The sequence below is a fragment of the Macrotis lagotis genome, chromosome 1, assembly GCF_037893015.1.
Source record: "Macrotis lagotis isolate mMagLag1 chromosome 1, bilby.v1.9.chrom.fasta, whole genome shotgun sequence".
NCBI lineage: Eukaryota > Metazoa > Chordata > Mammalia > Peramelemorphia > Peramelidae > Macrotis > Macrotis lagotis.
Window position 1 is genome coordinate 678,766,276 of NC_133658.1, and position 18,068 is coordinate 678,784,343.

Consider the following 18,068-nt stretch of genomic DNA (forward strand, 5'->3'; position numbering starts at 1 on the left):
ACCTTTTTCCCCTTCATTTCATACAATATATCTAGTTCACTTGTTTCAACACTGAATATGTATGCCTAAGATTTAAAAAATCAATAAAAGTATCCTTAAATTAAATGCAAATTTAGTAAAATTATCTTTTCATTTCATTCTAAGATCTTGTCCAATAAAATATTAATCAATGAAGTTTAACAATTACAGTTTACTTTAATATTGATAAACTAAGGTAGAGTAGGGTTAATTGTTCAAGATTACATCTAATAATATTTTATTTGTATATAGCACTATTTGCTGCCATTACACTTTGCCATTATATCTTATGGGATACCCCTTTGAATAGAGTATAACAGATATTATCCCAATTTTCTAAAAAGCCAAGACAAATGTTAAGGCTCCACTAAAATGGTGGTGCTAGGACTAGAAAAAATGAATTTTCTTTCCCCCACTTCTCCTCAGTTTCCATTTTATCCTTTATACAAGGCTTACCACTCAAATAACTGATAAGAGATCCAAGAACAAATAAATGCTAACTTATATTTTCATACTATTTCATTTAAACATTAAAATACATATCCAAACTACCTTTATTTAGTCATAGCATAATAAATGAAATATTGCAAAAAGGGGGAAATTTTAAAAGAGGGAAAAATTTTGCCTGCCCAAATACAAAACTAGCCTAAAAGGTATGTTGCTTTGTTAAACACAATTATGCAGCCTTTATAATACAACACATTAATTATCATATACTAGATACATAGTAATACCATCTAATATTATCAGTGAAATAGATCTTTGTCACTCCTCAAGATTTGATTCCCGTTTGCCCCATTCTTTTCAGTGTTTATCAAAATTCATATTAAATCTCTGCATGAAAGTGATAAAAAAGTACAATACATACTTTTCCAATCTGTTCATGCTGTGGAGCTCCTCCAATTACTTCGATACGCTGGCTATCCCGAAAATGACCAGCACCAACAGCATATCCTTAAAAGGGAATGAAAGATACAAAAAAGAAATTCATTATGGCCATATAGCTTCATACCCTATAAAACGTTCATGTTAAGTAAGTTAAAATGTATCTTTGATTTTTAAAAAAGATTACACTTTGTTGCATTTCTTAGATTTACCACAGCCATTCAAAAAATACATTTCTATTGTAAAACAAAGGTATACTTGAATTCTTATCAAGAATTAATGACTTTTTCACTAAAATGAAAAAATTCTATTCAATAAGTGAAACAACTATTTTTTCATTTATGTTCAACTTTTTTATTTATGTTTCAATTATGTTCAATTGTTGAATCATCGTATACTAATTATTTAATGTCTGAATCCTGGAAAAAGTCAGAATAGGGCAAAAATTTGTTCTTGGCAAAAAATATCAGAACACAGAGAGATACAAAGTAGAATAAAAATCATTACCATAGAAATACCTAAAATTCAGTCATTTCTGCAATGCAACATGAATCAAGAAGCCAAAATACTCAGAAATCATTCTCCCTAGTAATGGCTCTTTCTTTATCCTATTTCTTATATCCTAAACTTACTAAAATGTCTGCAGATTTCCTGGATAGATCTAAGGAATCTAAAAATAGTTGACCCTGAAAAAAAATTTCCTAGAACTCAAGGCACTCTCATAGGGTACAAGAGGATAATTCTAACCTACCCACAAGTCATGCCAAAAGTATGTTTCTGTGTGTGTAATTCTTTATCAATTACATGTAAAGACAATTTTAACATTCATTTAAAAAATTTTTGAATTCCAAGTTTTCTCCCTCACTTTCTTCCTTCCTAGGATGGTAAGCAATTTGATATAGGGTTATATGTGGCAATCATGAAGGACATACTTACATATTAGACATCATGCCAAAAGTTCTTGATCAAATGAAACAATATATGTATATTACATATTTATGGATCAGAGAAAAGCTTTTGGAAGTACTCTCAACTGATTGTACCCACATGATTCCTTTGGAAGTAAATGACTAGGTCAGATATAGATGTTTACATTTAAGAACTCATGTGCTTCCGAAACAATTCCAGTTCCATACTTTTATAGTCAGTCATTATTTCCTGTACTTACTAGGCAAAGAAAATTTGCCTTAAGGACGAGGAGGATCCAGAAGACTAAATAAAAAAGTAATAGGTTTCCTCTAGGTTGGTATAAGGTTATCTTAGAAGTTTGTTTACATGTCAACCTCAAATCCTATTTCAGCAAAATAAGTGATTTTTAGAGCAGAACCTAAAAATTAAAAAAATATGACCTTCAACAACCAGCTCTCTTCAATTTTGTCATGTTAAAGTAAAAACAAATACTAGGACTTTAGTAGGAATGTTTCTATGTCAATGAAAGGTAATTCAAAACTAAAAATAATTCAATTAGAATTCATCTAAAAAGATGATCCTTAAGATTCTTGTTCTGTTGTTCTGTTGATATGCCAGTATGAAGATTGTTATAATAGCTTTGTAAAAATTTTATAAAATATTGATCTATAAAAGGACTGTATAACATCTAAAATAATATTAATTCTATTTTAGACTTATTTCCTAGGATAAGTAAAAGTATTAAAATATATTTCAAAGGTAACCAAGAAACTGCTAAAATACAAATAGAACTATGTTATTTTACATGGGAAAAATCAAGACTACTTCCATTTGTCGTTATTCCCAAGCATAGGATGCTCATATGTAAAGTCAGAAAGCTAAGGAAGACCTGACATGAATTATTATTGAAATAGCCCTAGCATATTGGTTATCAGCTACAATTTTCTAAGGATTAAAGAAACATCCCTTTCACTACAGTCTTGGAATTAACTCCAACAGGTTTAAGATTCCTAGAAAAACCCAAACTATATGATCTAGTTTATCTTTTCTGGCCATTGAGAAAATTTAAGAGTTTGTCCTTTAAACAGAGTAAAGCTATTAACAAGTCTCTGATCTTTGAGGGGAGGGACCATGTCATTTTTAATCATTGTTCTACTAGTGCTTAGCATAGTACTGACATAACATTAATGTCTGTTAAATTGAATTATTTCACTCTTTGCAGACTATATGATGGGATACTTAGAGAATCCTAGAAAGTCAATTTAAAACTACTTGAAACAAGTAGCTTCAGCAAAGTAGCAGGATAAAAATAAACGTTCATAAATGATGAGCATTTCTATACATGAACAACAAAGTCCAAGGACAAGAGGTAGAAAGAGATTCCATTTAAAGTAACTGAAAAGGACATAAAATATTTGGGAATCTACCTTCCAAGACAAACCCCAAAACTCTATGAACATAACTACAAAACACTTTTCACACAAATAAAATCAGATCTAAACAACTGAAAAATCCCAACTGCTCCTGATTAGTCTTATTAATATAATAAAAATGACAATCCTACTAAAATTAATTAACTTACTTGATGCCAGACCAGTCAAACTACCAAAAACCTATTTTACAGAGCTAGAAGAAAATAAATAAAATTCATCTAGAGAAAGAAAAGGTCAAGAATATCAAGGGAATTGATGAAAAAAAAATGTAAAGGAAGATGATCTAGCTCTACCACATCTAAAACTATAGTTTTAGCAGCAGTCATCAAAACTGCCTGGTACTGGTTAAGAAACAGAGTAATAGATCACTGGGTTAGAAATAATAGTAAATGCTTTTAGTAATTTATTGTTTGATAAACCAAAAGACATTAGCGTCTGGGATAAGAATTCAACAAAAACTGCTTGGAAAACTAGAAAATAGTATGGCAAGAACTTAGCATAGACCCACATCTCAGACCTTATACCAAAATAAGATCAAAATAGGTTCAGGATATAGACATAAAGTGTGATACAATTAAGAAAGCAAGAAATACTCTAGCTGTTGGATCTATAGAAAGGAGAAAAAATTATGACCAAACAAGTACATAAATTGCAAATTGGATGATTTTGACTGTATTAACTTAAAATTTTTTGTACCAATAAAACCAATGAAGTCAAGATTAGAAGGAAAACACAAAGCTGGGAATAATTTTCACAGCTAGTGGTTCTGTTAAAGGTCTCATTTCTAAAATACAGGGAAAATTGAATCAAACCTATCATTCCCAATTGATAGTCAAAATATATAAACAGGCAGTTTTCAAATGAAGAAATTAAATCTCTCTCTCTCTCTCTCTCTCTCTCTCTCTCTATATATATATATATATATATATATATATATATATATACATATATATATATATATATACATATAATCATATGATAAAAATGCTCTAGGGACAGCTAGGTGGCATAGTCGATAGAGCACTAGCTCTGGAGTCAATAGGACCTGAGCTCAAATTTGTCCTCAGACACTTAATAATTACCTAGCTGTGTGAACTTGTGCAAATCACTTAACCCCATTGCCTTGCAAAAAAACAAAACAAAACAAAAACAAAAACAAAAAAAAGAAAGAAAGAAAAAAAGAAAAAAATGTTCCAAATCATTACTGATTTAGACAAATGCAAATTAAAACAACTCTGGGGCACTTCCTCACACCTATCAGACTGACTAAGATGACAAAAAGGGAAAATGATCAATGTTGAAGAGGATCTGGGAAGATTGGAACATTAATGCATTGTTGGTGGAGTTGTGAACTAATCCAATCAAGCAATATGGAGCTATCCTCAAAGAACAATAAAACTAATTGACCCAGTAATACCAATACTAGACCCTTGTCCAAAAGAAATAATTAAAAACAGGAAAAGTCCCACACGTTCAAAAATATCTGTAGCAGCTTTTTTTGGACTAGCAACGAATTGGAAATTGAGGGGATGCTCATTAATTGAGGGATGATTGAACAAGTTATAGTATATGAATGCTATGGAGTGCTACTGTTCTGTAAGAAGCCATGAGTGGTTGGAGAAGTATGGAATGAATTACATGAACTAATGCTGAGTGAAGAGAATAGAGCCAAAAAAACATTGTATACATTATTATCAACATCAGCTGATCAACTATGTTGGATACAGCTCCTCTCTAAAGTTCAGAAATCTAGGACAATCCTGAGAGATCTGTTATGAACAACACCATCCACATCCAGAAGGAAAACAAATAAATAAACAAACAACAACAAAATGTTTTCCCTTCCTATCCTTCCTATCCCTTTCTTTCCCCTTAGTACTAATTCCTCTTGTACAAAAATGACTAATATTTAAATGTGTAGAACACAAATATACACATACAACTTTTACCAGACTGTTTGTTACAAGAGAGAGGGGCCCAGGGAAGGGAGAGTGGTAGAAAAATGTGTAGCATATATTAGCAAATGGATGAATGTTGAAAAACAACCATAGCCTGTAAGTGGAAAAATAAAATATCAATTTAAAAAATAGATTAATGAGGTATAAAGGAAATTTTAATATAAAGGTAGATTAGCTATTATCAAACATTCTAAAAATATCATCACTCATCTAATCTATGGTCTTGTGAACCTTTTATGAACATGGTTATAGATTCATAAGAAGAAAGGCAAGACTCTTCCCAATTCTACTTTCCATGGTTTGTGTGGAGATGATTAGAGTTCTGTGTCCCCAACACATTGATTTTTGTACAAAGAAAGCAATTAATAAAGGTTTGTTGGATTGAATATGTGTGGTTTTGATTTTATTGTGCCCTTTTATCCTAAGATTTGCATACAATTGGCAAATTCAAATCAACATAATTTAAGGTATTTTATGGTTAAGCAGGCTATTTCTGAACTCTGACAAGTGTAAATGACTTCTTATATCTATTATACATCTAAGCACTAAATCAACACTTATTTCTCCTTGTAGACCTAAGGTTATTAAACTTGTGTTAATTTTTTTTACAGTACCTAGATAGCTCCCAAATTTTACTTGATTCAGTCTGTCCACAAAAGCCTTGTACTTGTTTGCAGTAATGCTGTATACAAAGATTGAACCTGTCCAGTAATATGATCCAGGGGCTCCCATAACAATTAAATCCTGGAAGGAAAATAAAGCACTTTTATTAACAATTGAGAAATGTTTCACCACCACCAAGGACTGAAATGGAGATGTTTATGTGAACATTTAGCATACAGGAGAATTTTTAAAAAGATGCTTTTAATATCAAAGAATTTGTTACAAATAAATGATAAAGTGGAGACATGAAAGATGTTCAAGGGGTTTCTGGAGAAAACTATGAGAACGCACTAGCTGTGAATTTCACTTCTAGATCAAGAAAGTCCATGGCTTTTAATATACAGGGTTAACTGATATTTATCATAGATTTAGAGCAGAAAGGAAAGGTTTTTTGAAAGAACACAGAGTTGGGAAAGATATCCCTTCCCCACTGAATAAATGATTAGTGATGTATCCATAAAACATACCAAAAAAAAACCAGTTTCTTCAAAATTTTATGTACTTTAGTTCTATTTCCCTTCAGGTTGATTTTTGATATGGAAGCCCCTATCATTTAAATAACAGTTTGTCCCTTTGTCTTGACCCTTTTACAGCTCTCCTCTTGGCCTTTTCCATATTAATCTCATTCCCAAGATATAGGACACTAAACTAGACAAATTTTGCTCTGAGAGAAATTTTATTAAGGGGAAAAACATATATCTACAGTTCATCTTACTACAATTTATAACTAATTTTAATATGTTTGAGTAATTATAAGTGTGAGTTCTATAAAATATAGACATTTATCCTTCAATAAAATGAAGCTTTGATGTGTTCAACATTATTTTTAAGATAAGATATTCTTCAAGATAAGATATTCAGGTTAAAATATTCTTCACCTTGTTCATTTATTTGAATTTTCTCAAACATGAATTTAATTTAAAGAGCAAAGATTAGGATATAAGCTACTCTAAGAAAAGTCATTTTATGCTAAGCCTTGCACATTTTACAAAGTAAAAAAAAACTATTCCAGTCATATGAAAAATTCGTTATTCAAATTTGGAAAAATGTAGATTCTGTTATTCCAAAATTTTAAATTGTTTATTAAAATTTGATACTTACTTCTGTGTGATAACTAGATATTCCAGCTTGACATGCTGTATAGTATTCCCCAAATTTTCTCACATAATCTAAAGAAAAAAAGGAAAATAATTTGTGAATTATTTTTAAACTAGCACATTCACTATGAAGTCTTTATAAGATGCCAATGTTAAAATTTTTAACAGCATAACCTTTTGTTATCTCATGTTTTCAACAAGAGTACTACATCAATACCTTTAAAGATATAAGCCCCTAGGATATTGTCTCATACATTGAAATTCTATCTTCAGAGCCTGTTTGTCTAGCTTAGAATTTTGTCTCTGGGATTGTGATAAAGATGGAATGCGTCAAAAGAGGGACAACAAAATGATCACAGGCAGGACCAAAATAAGGATTTTAAACTCAAAAGGTAAAAGTTGAGCAAAAATAGAATTGAGATCTATAAAATTTTTAAGAAAGTGGCATGCTTAATGATGGTATCCCTCATCTTTTATTTATTTATTTGTTTATTTATTTACTTATTTATTTAATTGGCACATAGTAGCTACTTTAAATGATTGTTGATTATCCAATAGATCATCTTTTTTGGAAAATATTTAAAACTATTTTACATGTAATAACATAAGAAAACTAACATAACAAAAGTCCATATTAAGACTGGACTTCAAAGATCCAAACTCTAGTGCTTGCTATAATCTATTACCTAAAGCAAAGATGGATATTCAATGAGAATCAAACTTTCCTGATGAAATGACCAGAGCTGAACAGAGTTTGATCTTCAAGTATAGGACTCAGGTGAAGCCTACAGAGGGTGGATGTGAAGGGTAAATTATAAAGGACTTAATGATTTTGAACTACTCTTATTCCTACATAGGAAAAAAGATACTTATAACTTATATGAACCTTCTAATTTATTCAGGCAGTTAAAAAGAGTTTATATAGACAAGGCACAGGAGAAAGTTTAATTTGAAGGTATACAATATTAAAAAAGATGACATCCATGGGCAAGCAAGGAATGTCTTGGGAGAAAGGGAAAGGAGAGGTAAAATGGGCTAAGTTATTTAACACAAAAAAGAGTCAAGAAAAATTTTTTGCTATGGAGTAGAAGAGGGTGAAGGTGAAGGGGAGCAAATGCGCCTTTACTCTCATCAGAAATGGCTCAGAGAAGAAATAACACACACTTAAGTGGGTATAGAAATCATCTTACCCTAGAGCAAAATAGAAGAGGAAAATGGTGGGAGAAAGGGGAGAGGGTGGGGAGGGATATAGGTGATAGAAGAGAGGGAAGATTATAGAAGAGGGTAGTCAGATACAAAAACACTTTTGGGGAGGTACAGGATGAAAGGAGAGAGAGAGAGGATAGAATAAATAAGGGTGGGGGAATAGAATAGTGGGATATACAGGTAGTGATAGCAATTGTGGAAAAAAATTGAAACAATTTCTCTGATGAACTTATGATAAAGAATGCTATAGATCCCAAAGCAGAGCTGATGGTTTTTAAATACAAACTGAAGCACACTTTCTTCCTCTCTATTTTTTCTTGAGGTTTCTCTTCCTTTGTGTGTATGTGTGTGTGTGTGGGATTATGTTTCCTTTTATAAGAGGAGTATTTTAATAATATGTTTCACGGTTACACATTTTTAACCTACACCAAGTAACTGGTTTTCTCAACAGGGGAGTGGAGTGGAAGGAAGGGAGAGAATTTGGAACTCAAGGTTTTGGAAGTAAATACTGAAATTTTCTTTTGTATGTTAGCTGGGGTAAAAAAATTTTTAAAGAAAATTAAAAACAAAAAAAGAAGAATATTACTATAAGAACAGTCTATTAAAGGACTATGGAACAATTGTAGAGGGGGAATCTGCACTGTCTCATTGTATGACTCTTGTATGGCACATGGTACTCTCAGTTGGTAATACAGCTGTATATTCATTTGAAAAACTTGAAACATTATTTCTTCCTATCATTCACATCTAGAAAATAGGATTGCTTTAATGTACAAAGCAGCCTGCTAGGCACTCTATATCAATGATGTCACACTCAAATAGAACAGTAACCACTAAGGCATGCAAAAAAAAACTCTTCAGACTGTATATTGATATAGAAAATCACATATTAACATTGTCTATATTGTATCATATTTTTATTTATTTTGATAAATATTTCCCAATTACATTTTAATCTGCATTCAGGAGTGTTGCCAGCTGCATGTGGCCTACTGCAGTGCTTGCTACACAAAACTTGATTTCTAACTGAATTAGTAAAGAATAGTTTCAGGTTATGCAAAGATGAATATGACATGGTCCCTCTTCTCAAGGAACATGTAATCTGAATTTTCTATGGTTTCTTTGGATTTTTGGAGAATTGTTCTTGACCCATTTTTAACTTTTTGGGAAAAAACTGTCATAAAATTTAAAACATTATTATTAACACAATTATCATTTAAAGAGGAATATTTTAACAATGTAAGATGTGTTTTGCCCATTATTATGGATCTTCTTTGAACTCTAGATATAAAACTTTGCATTTATGTGTAAGTAGTTCTTAAATTTTTAAATATTAATGAGTAATGAAGCTTTTTTTTTTAGCAAATCTTGCTTTCCATTTTATGTTAACATTAGTATCTACTCAACTTACTTAAATCTTGTTTTTGTACATTCACTTTATCTGTTAACTACTTGTAAAAGCAGCCTGCATCCTAGCTGGATCAGGAAGAAAAAATCTTTTCAAATTTCACATATTTACGCTTCTACATAAGAGAAGATAAGATGAAGGAACCAGAAGAATTAGAGACAGAGATGGAGAGAGAGAGAGAGAGAGAGAGAGAGAGAGAGAAACAAAAAAATGCAGACAGAGAAAAAGACAGAGAGAATGTACACATAGAGCTCTGCTTACACTCTAAAGCATTTTGAGAAGTGTAGAGATGAGGGAGAAATTAAACAAATAGAGTTATCTTCACAGAATAGCTTCACTATTTTATTGGAAGGGCAATGCCTTTCCAGAACATCAGGCCCATTTATTTTTGAATATAAGTACAAAGAACACATTTTTTTAATTTCCAAAACTAAAAGTAAATTATTTTTACATTGGCAGAACTCATTGCCTATTCAACTATAAAAGAGTTGTCTATAATTTCTTTCTCCTTAAGAGCATGAATTTCATTAATTAATAGAGCTAGTCCTACTACCTACAGAGTACAAAATGATTTTTGCTAATTTTAGGAGTTAGAAAAATAAAATATTTTAAATAACTGGTGGGACATATAAACCCAATTTATTTATCCATAAGGAAAAAATAATTTTCAACTTGAGAAGAACCAAGATATATCCACAGTTTTAAAGTAACATATTTGCTTCTCATAATCCAATATTGCACTCTCACTTCACCTTGATAACAGGGAGTCATTCTTTTACTGTGCTCTGTTCGCAAGTCAGGGGGCATTGCATAACAAACACCGCAGGGAAGTTTATTTTCAGTTTTCATGTAATATATATTTTTCCATCGATGTCCACAAGCCTGCATGAAATACGAATGTAATAATGTAATACATGAAATACAAATGTGTATATATATATATATATATATATATATATGTATATATATTTGCACAATACCAACTAAAGACAAAATGCCAATACATACCACAATAGTTCCATTCTTTTTTGGTTGTCTGGAAAGACTGACACCCAACCATTGATTGTCTCTCTCTCCCAAGCATGTCTTTCCACAATAGTCACCAGCAGGACTGCCTTTAGAATGTACAAAAAGGTTACTTTCCATAGTTATTGTGGAAATAACATATATTACATCAGTTAATAAAAATAAGTACACGAATTCAAGAAATCACAAATGAAATTAAACTCTTTTGTTTTCTAATTCTGTGTTCAGTATTTATGAAACTTTGATGGATGAAGATTTTAGGTCTTTGTTCTTTGAACATGCTAATTGTCTCGTAACATAGGTGATATTGGTCAAATTTGACACATATTTGTCAAATTGTTAGTATTGTGTAGACTACTTATATGAGATAACTAAAAATAAGTAGAGTATCTAGGAGAGCCTAGGGAAAATATAAATAAATACAATTTAAACATAACAGAATAATTTTCAAAAAATAATTAGACAAATTGAAAATTTATTCACAACTTTCTTTCGACTATTAAGCCAACAATGAATTTCTTTCACTTTAATAGGAAGAGGATAAGATGCATTATGAATGTGCCTTACTAGAGATTTATACAATGATAGTACATACTTCATAAATGCTTGTTGATGGAATGACAGGACCAAATGAAAATTCTGTGTCTGTTATGTACTCTATGGATCCATTTCCTTCTTTCATAAATGAGATTGATCTAGATGACCTCAGACTTCCTTTCAGCTCTAAATCTATGCTACTGATCTTAATAGAGAACCTAATTACCCTTGATGACACCTGGCCCAGATTAATTGTGCTCAATTACTGAAAGAATTAATGGATTTGAGGACTGAGCCATCTTCAGTGATAGAGAAAGGAAGGGAGAGCCAGTATGGTGAAGTGAGAGGCACTATGATGTAATAACTAAAGCATTGGAGCTGACATTAGCAAAGCAAGCGTCTTTAATATTTGTGCCAAGAAAACCACACTTGGTTCAAATCTTGCCTTTGATATCTACTTATTGTATAACCATAAGTAAAATCACAATCTCGGAGTCTCAATTTCTTAATCTGGAAAATGAAGGGGTTGAACTAGATGGTCCCTAATGTCCCTTCAGTAACTAAATCAAAGGTCTGACCATATTACTCCTTCACTCAGCATTGCTCCAGTTTCAAGTTTCTCTAAAAAGTCAAACACAAACTCCTCTATTTAGTATATAAAGCCCTTCACAAACTCACAACAATCTCCAAAATACTTTTTCTAATATTATTTTATATTTCTTGATTTCACATGCTTAAAAGATATAGTCAGACTGGTTTCCTTGCTAGCCTTTACACATAACCTTCTTTTCCATGCTTTTGCAAAGGCTCAGACACACATTCTTCCCCTCCAGTTCTCAAAATCCTTAATTTTCTTCAAGTTCAACTCCAATGACACTTTTCCCACAAATTCACTCTGTTATACATTTCATTCCCCTAGGGCTCCATACTTTGAATTTATTTTGTATATATATTTCTGTATATGAACAGGTTATCTTCCCCTAAAGGATAAACAGACTATTTCCTTTGTCCATGTGTCCTGAAAACGGTTCCTAATACATCATTACTGCTTGTTGTTTTTGGACTGAAGTATTCACAAAAATTTGTTGGTAGTATCTAATCCTACCTTTGCCAATATATTTACAAGATAAATTTCTGTGTATTTTCATGCCTGTGCCCTCCTTTCTTACCTCTGCCTCACAGAGTCTAAGATAGGTACCTTCTTCTGCAAGAAGCCCTTCTGGACTCATGCTAACTCCTTTTGCCCCTTTCAAACTATCTTCTATTAAAGGCAGCTGGGTGGCACAGTGGAGAGAGCACACAACCTGGAATCAGGAGGACCTGAGCTCAAATTCAGCCTCAGACACAAGAATTACCTAGCTGTGTGACTTTAGGCAAGTCACTTAATCCCATTTCCTTGCAAACCCCACCACCTTCTATTTAACTGCTTTGCATGTAAATATTTAGGCAGCTGAGTGATACAATGGAGAGACTGCTGACCCTGGAATCAGTTCATTATTAGTTCAAATTAGTTCAAATCAAGTCTCCTTTCTTACCAGCTATGTAGCTCTGAGCAAATCACTTAAATGTGTTTGCCTCAGTTTCCTCATCTATTAAACAATTTGGAGAAGAAAATGGAAATATTTGCCAAGATAACCACAAATGGAGTCATAGACAGTGGTACATGACTGAAAAGACTCAACAACAAATATATTTGTTTATTCATTTTATGTTTCTGCAATATTTATTTGGATGTGTATACAATGTCTCCCTCATAAGAATGTAGGAATTACTTCATTCTTTATCATATATTCCTGGTTTTGGTACATGGGAGGTGTTTTTTATTTTTTAGGTTTTTGCAAGGCAAATGAGTGGCTTGCCCAAGGTCACACAGCTTGGTAATTATTAACTGTCTGAGGTCAGATTTGCACTCAGGTACTCCTGACTCCAAGTTCAGTGCTGTATCCAATGCACCACTGCAGCCCATAGGAGGTTTTTAATAAAAACTGTTAATTGGTTCTTCTTTCTCTTTAATTTACAGAAATAAAAGGAATTACCATAAGAAGGTTGGGCAAACTGCTGGACTTTAATCTTTGTTTTTAACAGATTATTTTGCATCATATTTATCCATTTGCTAATTTCAATGTGTCTGAATCATTAGACTTCCCCTTCCCACATTGGAGTCACTTTCCCTATAAACTTGATATCTTAAGCAGGGGTTCTTAATCTAAGGTCCATGGATAGATCTCAGGGTCTCCATGAAACCTTTCTCTTGAGTAGGAAAAAATTACGTCTTTATTTCCACTTAGCTCTGCCTGAAATTGTGCATTTCCTTCAATTATTTAAAAACATTATTCAGAAAAAGCATCTTTATGTTTCTACCAGAATGCCAAAGAGATCCACAAAGTAGACATATACTTAAAAAGGTTAAGAATTCCTTCTAAAGGATTCTAGAGGAAACAATTCACATTCAAAGATTTTGATTACATGTTTAAGGCTAACATATTAGATATGTGATTCCTTTACATTTTTTTCTTCCCTGCTCCCCCCAGGAACATAATCTTGCCATGTGAAGGGTGGAAGATGAACCTTTATTTTGTTTGTTCTACAAAAAGATGTCAAGGGAAAGCAACCATACCCTCAAACACAGCTGCCCTGAGCAAACAGGATACACAAAAGCCAATCATGTAACCATCAAGGAACAATGCAGTATGGTTTCACAACAACATTGTTACAAATAAGTAAATTCCATTTGAAGGCAGAAGTACTTTGTTGATTTTTCCCCCAGATTATGCATAATTTTTTTATTCTGTATGGCACAGAAATTATCAAAAAATTATTTAAAGTACACATTTTCATTTTGCTTTTCTATAAAAAAGCAATGTTCTGAGTGGAAACAATTTCTGTGCTAAGATCAAGAATGGTAAAACAGCAATTAAATGCTTTCTGGTTTGGGCAAAAATTTTAAATACATGGAATTATAACTAAAGTTGATGGTTATAGTTACACCATACCAAATACAAAACTATCTACATGGTGTCCAATTTCTAGTAACCTGATATGTTCATTCAAGTCCCCAGTTGTTTGATTCTCAAGAAGTCACAATTTAACATATAAATCCCTATTATATTAGTTCAATAAAATAGCTAATTCATCATATATATTATAGTTAGAGCTAAAAAGGGGCCTTACATATTAGTTTAACCCCCTCATTTTAAAGGAAAAAAAGCAGAGAATTAAAGTAGAGCCAAGTTCTAAAGTCAGGAAATCTTGGTTAAAATCTCAAATTTTGAGTTTCTGAGCAATAAGGATTGCTTCAAACTATATTTTTGTAGCCCCAGTGCCTGACCCATATTATGTGATTTAAAGGAAGTCACTTAACTGCCATAGACCTCAGTTTCCCCTCCTGCAAAATTAGGGAGTTGGACAAGATGGCCTCTAAAAGCCTTTCCAGGTCTAAGTCTATGATCCCATGAAACTGAGTCTTTGAAAGGTTAAGTGATTTATCCAAGGTTACACATGTGCCCAGTGGTAGAATTCAGGTTCTCTAATTCCAAACACAGAAGTTCCCTCCTCCTCTTTGTATCAGTCTCTTCTCCAATATTTCAAATACTTTACAGATACTTCAAGGATGACCTTCCCCAAAAACTCAATCCTTTTTTCCCATGCAAGTCAAAATATTCCCAGGTATGTCATTGGTCATTTTTGAAAATGAAGTATGAACAATAATAACCTTTGAAAGAAATATATAGGAATGGTGGGATCCTCACTCAACATCCTCACTGATGTTACAAAAGTATGATCAGTAAAGTAAAAAGAAACTTTAAAAACTTCATATTATTTAGAAAGGGAGTTTTTTATTATATTTAGAGTCACATAATTAAGTATGGTCATTTTTAACTTGAAATATATTCTACAAGCACAGAAATAGAGGATAATACCCTAAAATCACTGAAGGCAAGAATTTTTTTTTCTGTCTTGGTTTCTAGCACATAGTAGGAGTTTACAACAAATGCTTACTAGAGGTGGAAACCTATAGTTATGGAACACTACAGAAACCATCAAACTCAAGTAATGTATTTATTTCATTTTCTTTAACTGCTTCTGCCATACCCTATTTTCCTCCTTTTCTAAAGTAGAAATTATTAATCTTTATGTGAGTCATGGACCCCTTTTACAATGTGGTGAAGCCTATACCCTTCTCAGAATGACATTTTTAAATATATAAAAATAAATACAAGGGATCAAAAACAAACCAACTTTACAGAGAAAGTTATTAAACTTTTTTGTTTTGTTTGTTTTTTGCAAGGCAATGGGATTAAGTGACTTGCCCCAGGTCATACAGCTAAGTAAGTATTAAGTGTCTGATACTGGATTTGAATTCAGGTCTTTCTGACTCCAGGGTTGGTTCTCTATCCACTGCACTACCTAGTTGTCCCTTTATTATATTATTAAAAAAAAAAAAAAGTTCGTTGACCCTGTGCTAAGAATTTCTGTCATAAAATAAAGCTCTCTGGGGAAAAGGACTTAAAATGGTGATGTCAAAAAAAAAAAGAGATCAATTAAACCTTAAGAAAATGCATGTGGAACTGAATTTACTTGTATGATATTTAAGATTTGCTGGATCCAATCATCTTTTCATGGAAGAAAGAAATGGACATTTTTCATTCTCATGGCTATAATAGTTCTATTTTTCTTCTCCTGAGTCCCTCACATTTCTATAGTGTGAGGACAATGTCCGAGCCTATTCCTGAATTGTATCAGAATTTTAAAAGCCTTATTCCAGTTTGACAGTAATAATTATAGACTTCTATCCCTCTTGGTTTCAATGAGAATGAGAACTAAAAAGTCAAACATTAAGCAGAATGTTATTCATGTAGTAATGTAATACTTCTGATTTGACCAAATCTGAAGATTATTGGAAATGTCAAGAGAAAGCTAATTTTGTTAAATTTTCTTTACTTCGGAGGAACATAAGGAAACTCAGATTATCTTTATATTTTATCCAAATGCCATGCTGAAATAATTTATAACCCGATTTTCAGTTCAGATTATACTTTATTCAACTAAACTCCTAGTAAATCAAATCAGCCTTTTAATTTAAAAAGTACTTTACATGGCTTAACATAAAAGAGGTCAACAGAAAATTGACATGTGATAATTTTCCCTACAGCTAACTGTATTTTCCCAGTAAACAAAGCAGACAATACTCTCCCTAACTCATGCTGTAGATAAATCCCACAGATTCTCATTTCTCCATTGGAAAAGGAAAATGTGAGATTATTTACTTACTACTTGAGTTTTTTCTTCTCTACTGCCTTATTCAAATCTATGCTGAGTAAATTACTGAGTAAACATTTCTGTAAAACAGAATATAAATTATGTTACTGCTATGGCAACTTGATATATTCATCTTGTTCCTTTCTGGGATTTTTTTATTCTGTGGTTAAGTGGGAGTTTCACAGGCCCAAATTCCAAGCCAATTATTTAAACTTTCTGGACCCCTGTTTTCTTATCTGTTAAATAAATGGATTCAACTAGACATCTAAGGTTGCTTCTAGCTCTAAACTCCTCATGTCACCTAGTGACATTCATACTTCAAACCATCATAGAAAAATGTAAATCAAAACAGAAAATAAACTTGAAATCAGGAACTATTTCACATCTTTACATTTAGAAATTTAGCATAATACATAATGAAAACAGTAGGTGTTTGATTTACTGATTTTATTTAATGATTTATTTCCATTAAAATCATTGATAAACATTTACTGATTGGCATGTTTTCTGCTTATAATCATAATGCTAATTATAAAATTACCACTATAAGAAAATAGACTATAATTTATAATAAAACTGTCCAATGAAGGGAGGACAGATCATTGAGATGTACCTATGTGCATCAGAGAGTTTATTTACAATTTAAAAATTTTTCTTAATACTTCTTTTAGACAAAGTTTGCTCTAAATACATCTATCTCATTTCTCACCTGGCTGCACTTCTCTGGGACTTCTCTGGCTTTTCTACCATGCCCCAGGAAGCTTTTTAATTGGGAAAAAATCTCATCATCCTTGAAGATACATTAGTCTTGGTTATTCTCTGTCCCTCTGATTGGAGAGTGGAGTCATGAATTCCTAAAACCCTCATTTAAGAAAGTAACTTTGCTAAGATATCTTCTCATTGCTCAACTGGTTGTATTACCCTACTTCTCTGTCTTTTCCCTTCAAGTCACTGTCTCAGAGAGTTCTCCCCACACCCCCATATCTTCCTTTTCAGCTTTCTGTAGGTAATGTTCTTCCATTAGACTGTAAACTTCTTGACTTTCCCTGTAAAGGGGAAAAAATAATGAAGATCTCCAGTTGAATGTAAGGTCCTTTGTCTCTATATCTTCTAGCACCCAGTTGAGCATTGGTGTATCATTTAAAAGTACTTAATAAATATTTATTGAAGAGTGGTTGATCCTCATTTTCAAATATCTAGTTCACTTTAAAAATAATATTGGCATTTATATTAATCCATATGACCTCCAAAAATTTCTTCTAATATAGTTATCAAAAACAGGGCAATTAAAAGAGGACAATGAAGCTAAATTTAGTTTTACTTTTTTGAGAGAAAAACATACTTTGTATTGGCTCATAAAAACATACTTCTTTGTATTGTTGTTTCCTTTCTCCAAGCACATGTCAGAAAAAAAAATATGCTTATGACTACACAAGTTGGATTTCTGTTAGATGAAATCAAGTAACACCATTTTATGATTAAATAAACCAGCAGGGGGAGCCCAAAGTGTTGTATGAATAGGCAACCCTCTTATGACCTCAGATAATAATCAGTATGTTAATATGACCCTCCTAGAAAGTCTTAAATCTTGTTTTTTAAACCAGTTTTTCTCTCTAATCTTAACCTCCTATTCAATCTAACTTTGGGTATTTCCCTAACACCTAATAAA

The 18,068-nt window shown here is 32.1% G+C and overlaps 1 protein-coding gene across 4 annotated transcripts in view; it reads right to left on the bottom strand.

Annotated features, from left to right (window-relative positions):
* ITGA4 (integrin subunit alpha 4) overlaps positions 1 to 18,068 on the bottom strand; it is a 108,028-nt gene that overhangs the window by 72,061 nt on the left and 17,899 nt on the right. For 3 of the 4 annotated variants that reach the window (XR_012474237.1, XM_074215569.1, XM_074215571.1), the window contains exons 3-8: positions 10,586 to 10,692; positions 10,330 to 10,459; positions 6,968 to 7,035; positions 5,818 to 5,947; positions 887 to 972; positions 3 to 65 (exon numbers count right to left, since the gene is read on the bottom strand). Coding sequence is in view for 3 of the 4 variants with exons in the window: in XM_074215569.1 (XP_074071670.1) it covers positions 3 to 65; positions 887 to 972; positions 5,818 to 5,947; positions 6,968 to 7,035; positions 10,330 to 10,459; positions 10,586 to 10,692 (584 nt within the window). In the remaining variant the exon portion in view is untranslated. The remainder of the gene's footprint in view (positions 1 to 2; positions 66 to 886; positions 973 to 5,817; positions 5,948 to 6,967; positions 7,036 to 10,329; positions 10,460 to 10,585; positions 10,693 to 18,068) is intronic. The other variant, XM_074215570.1, reaches the window with a different exon arrangement.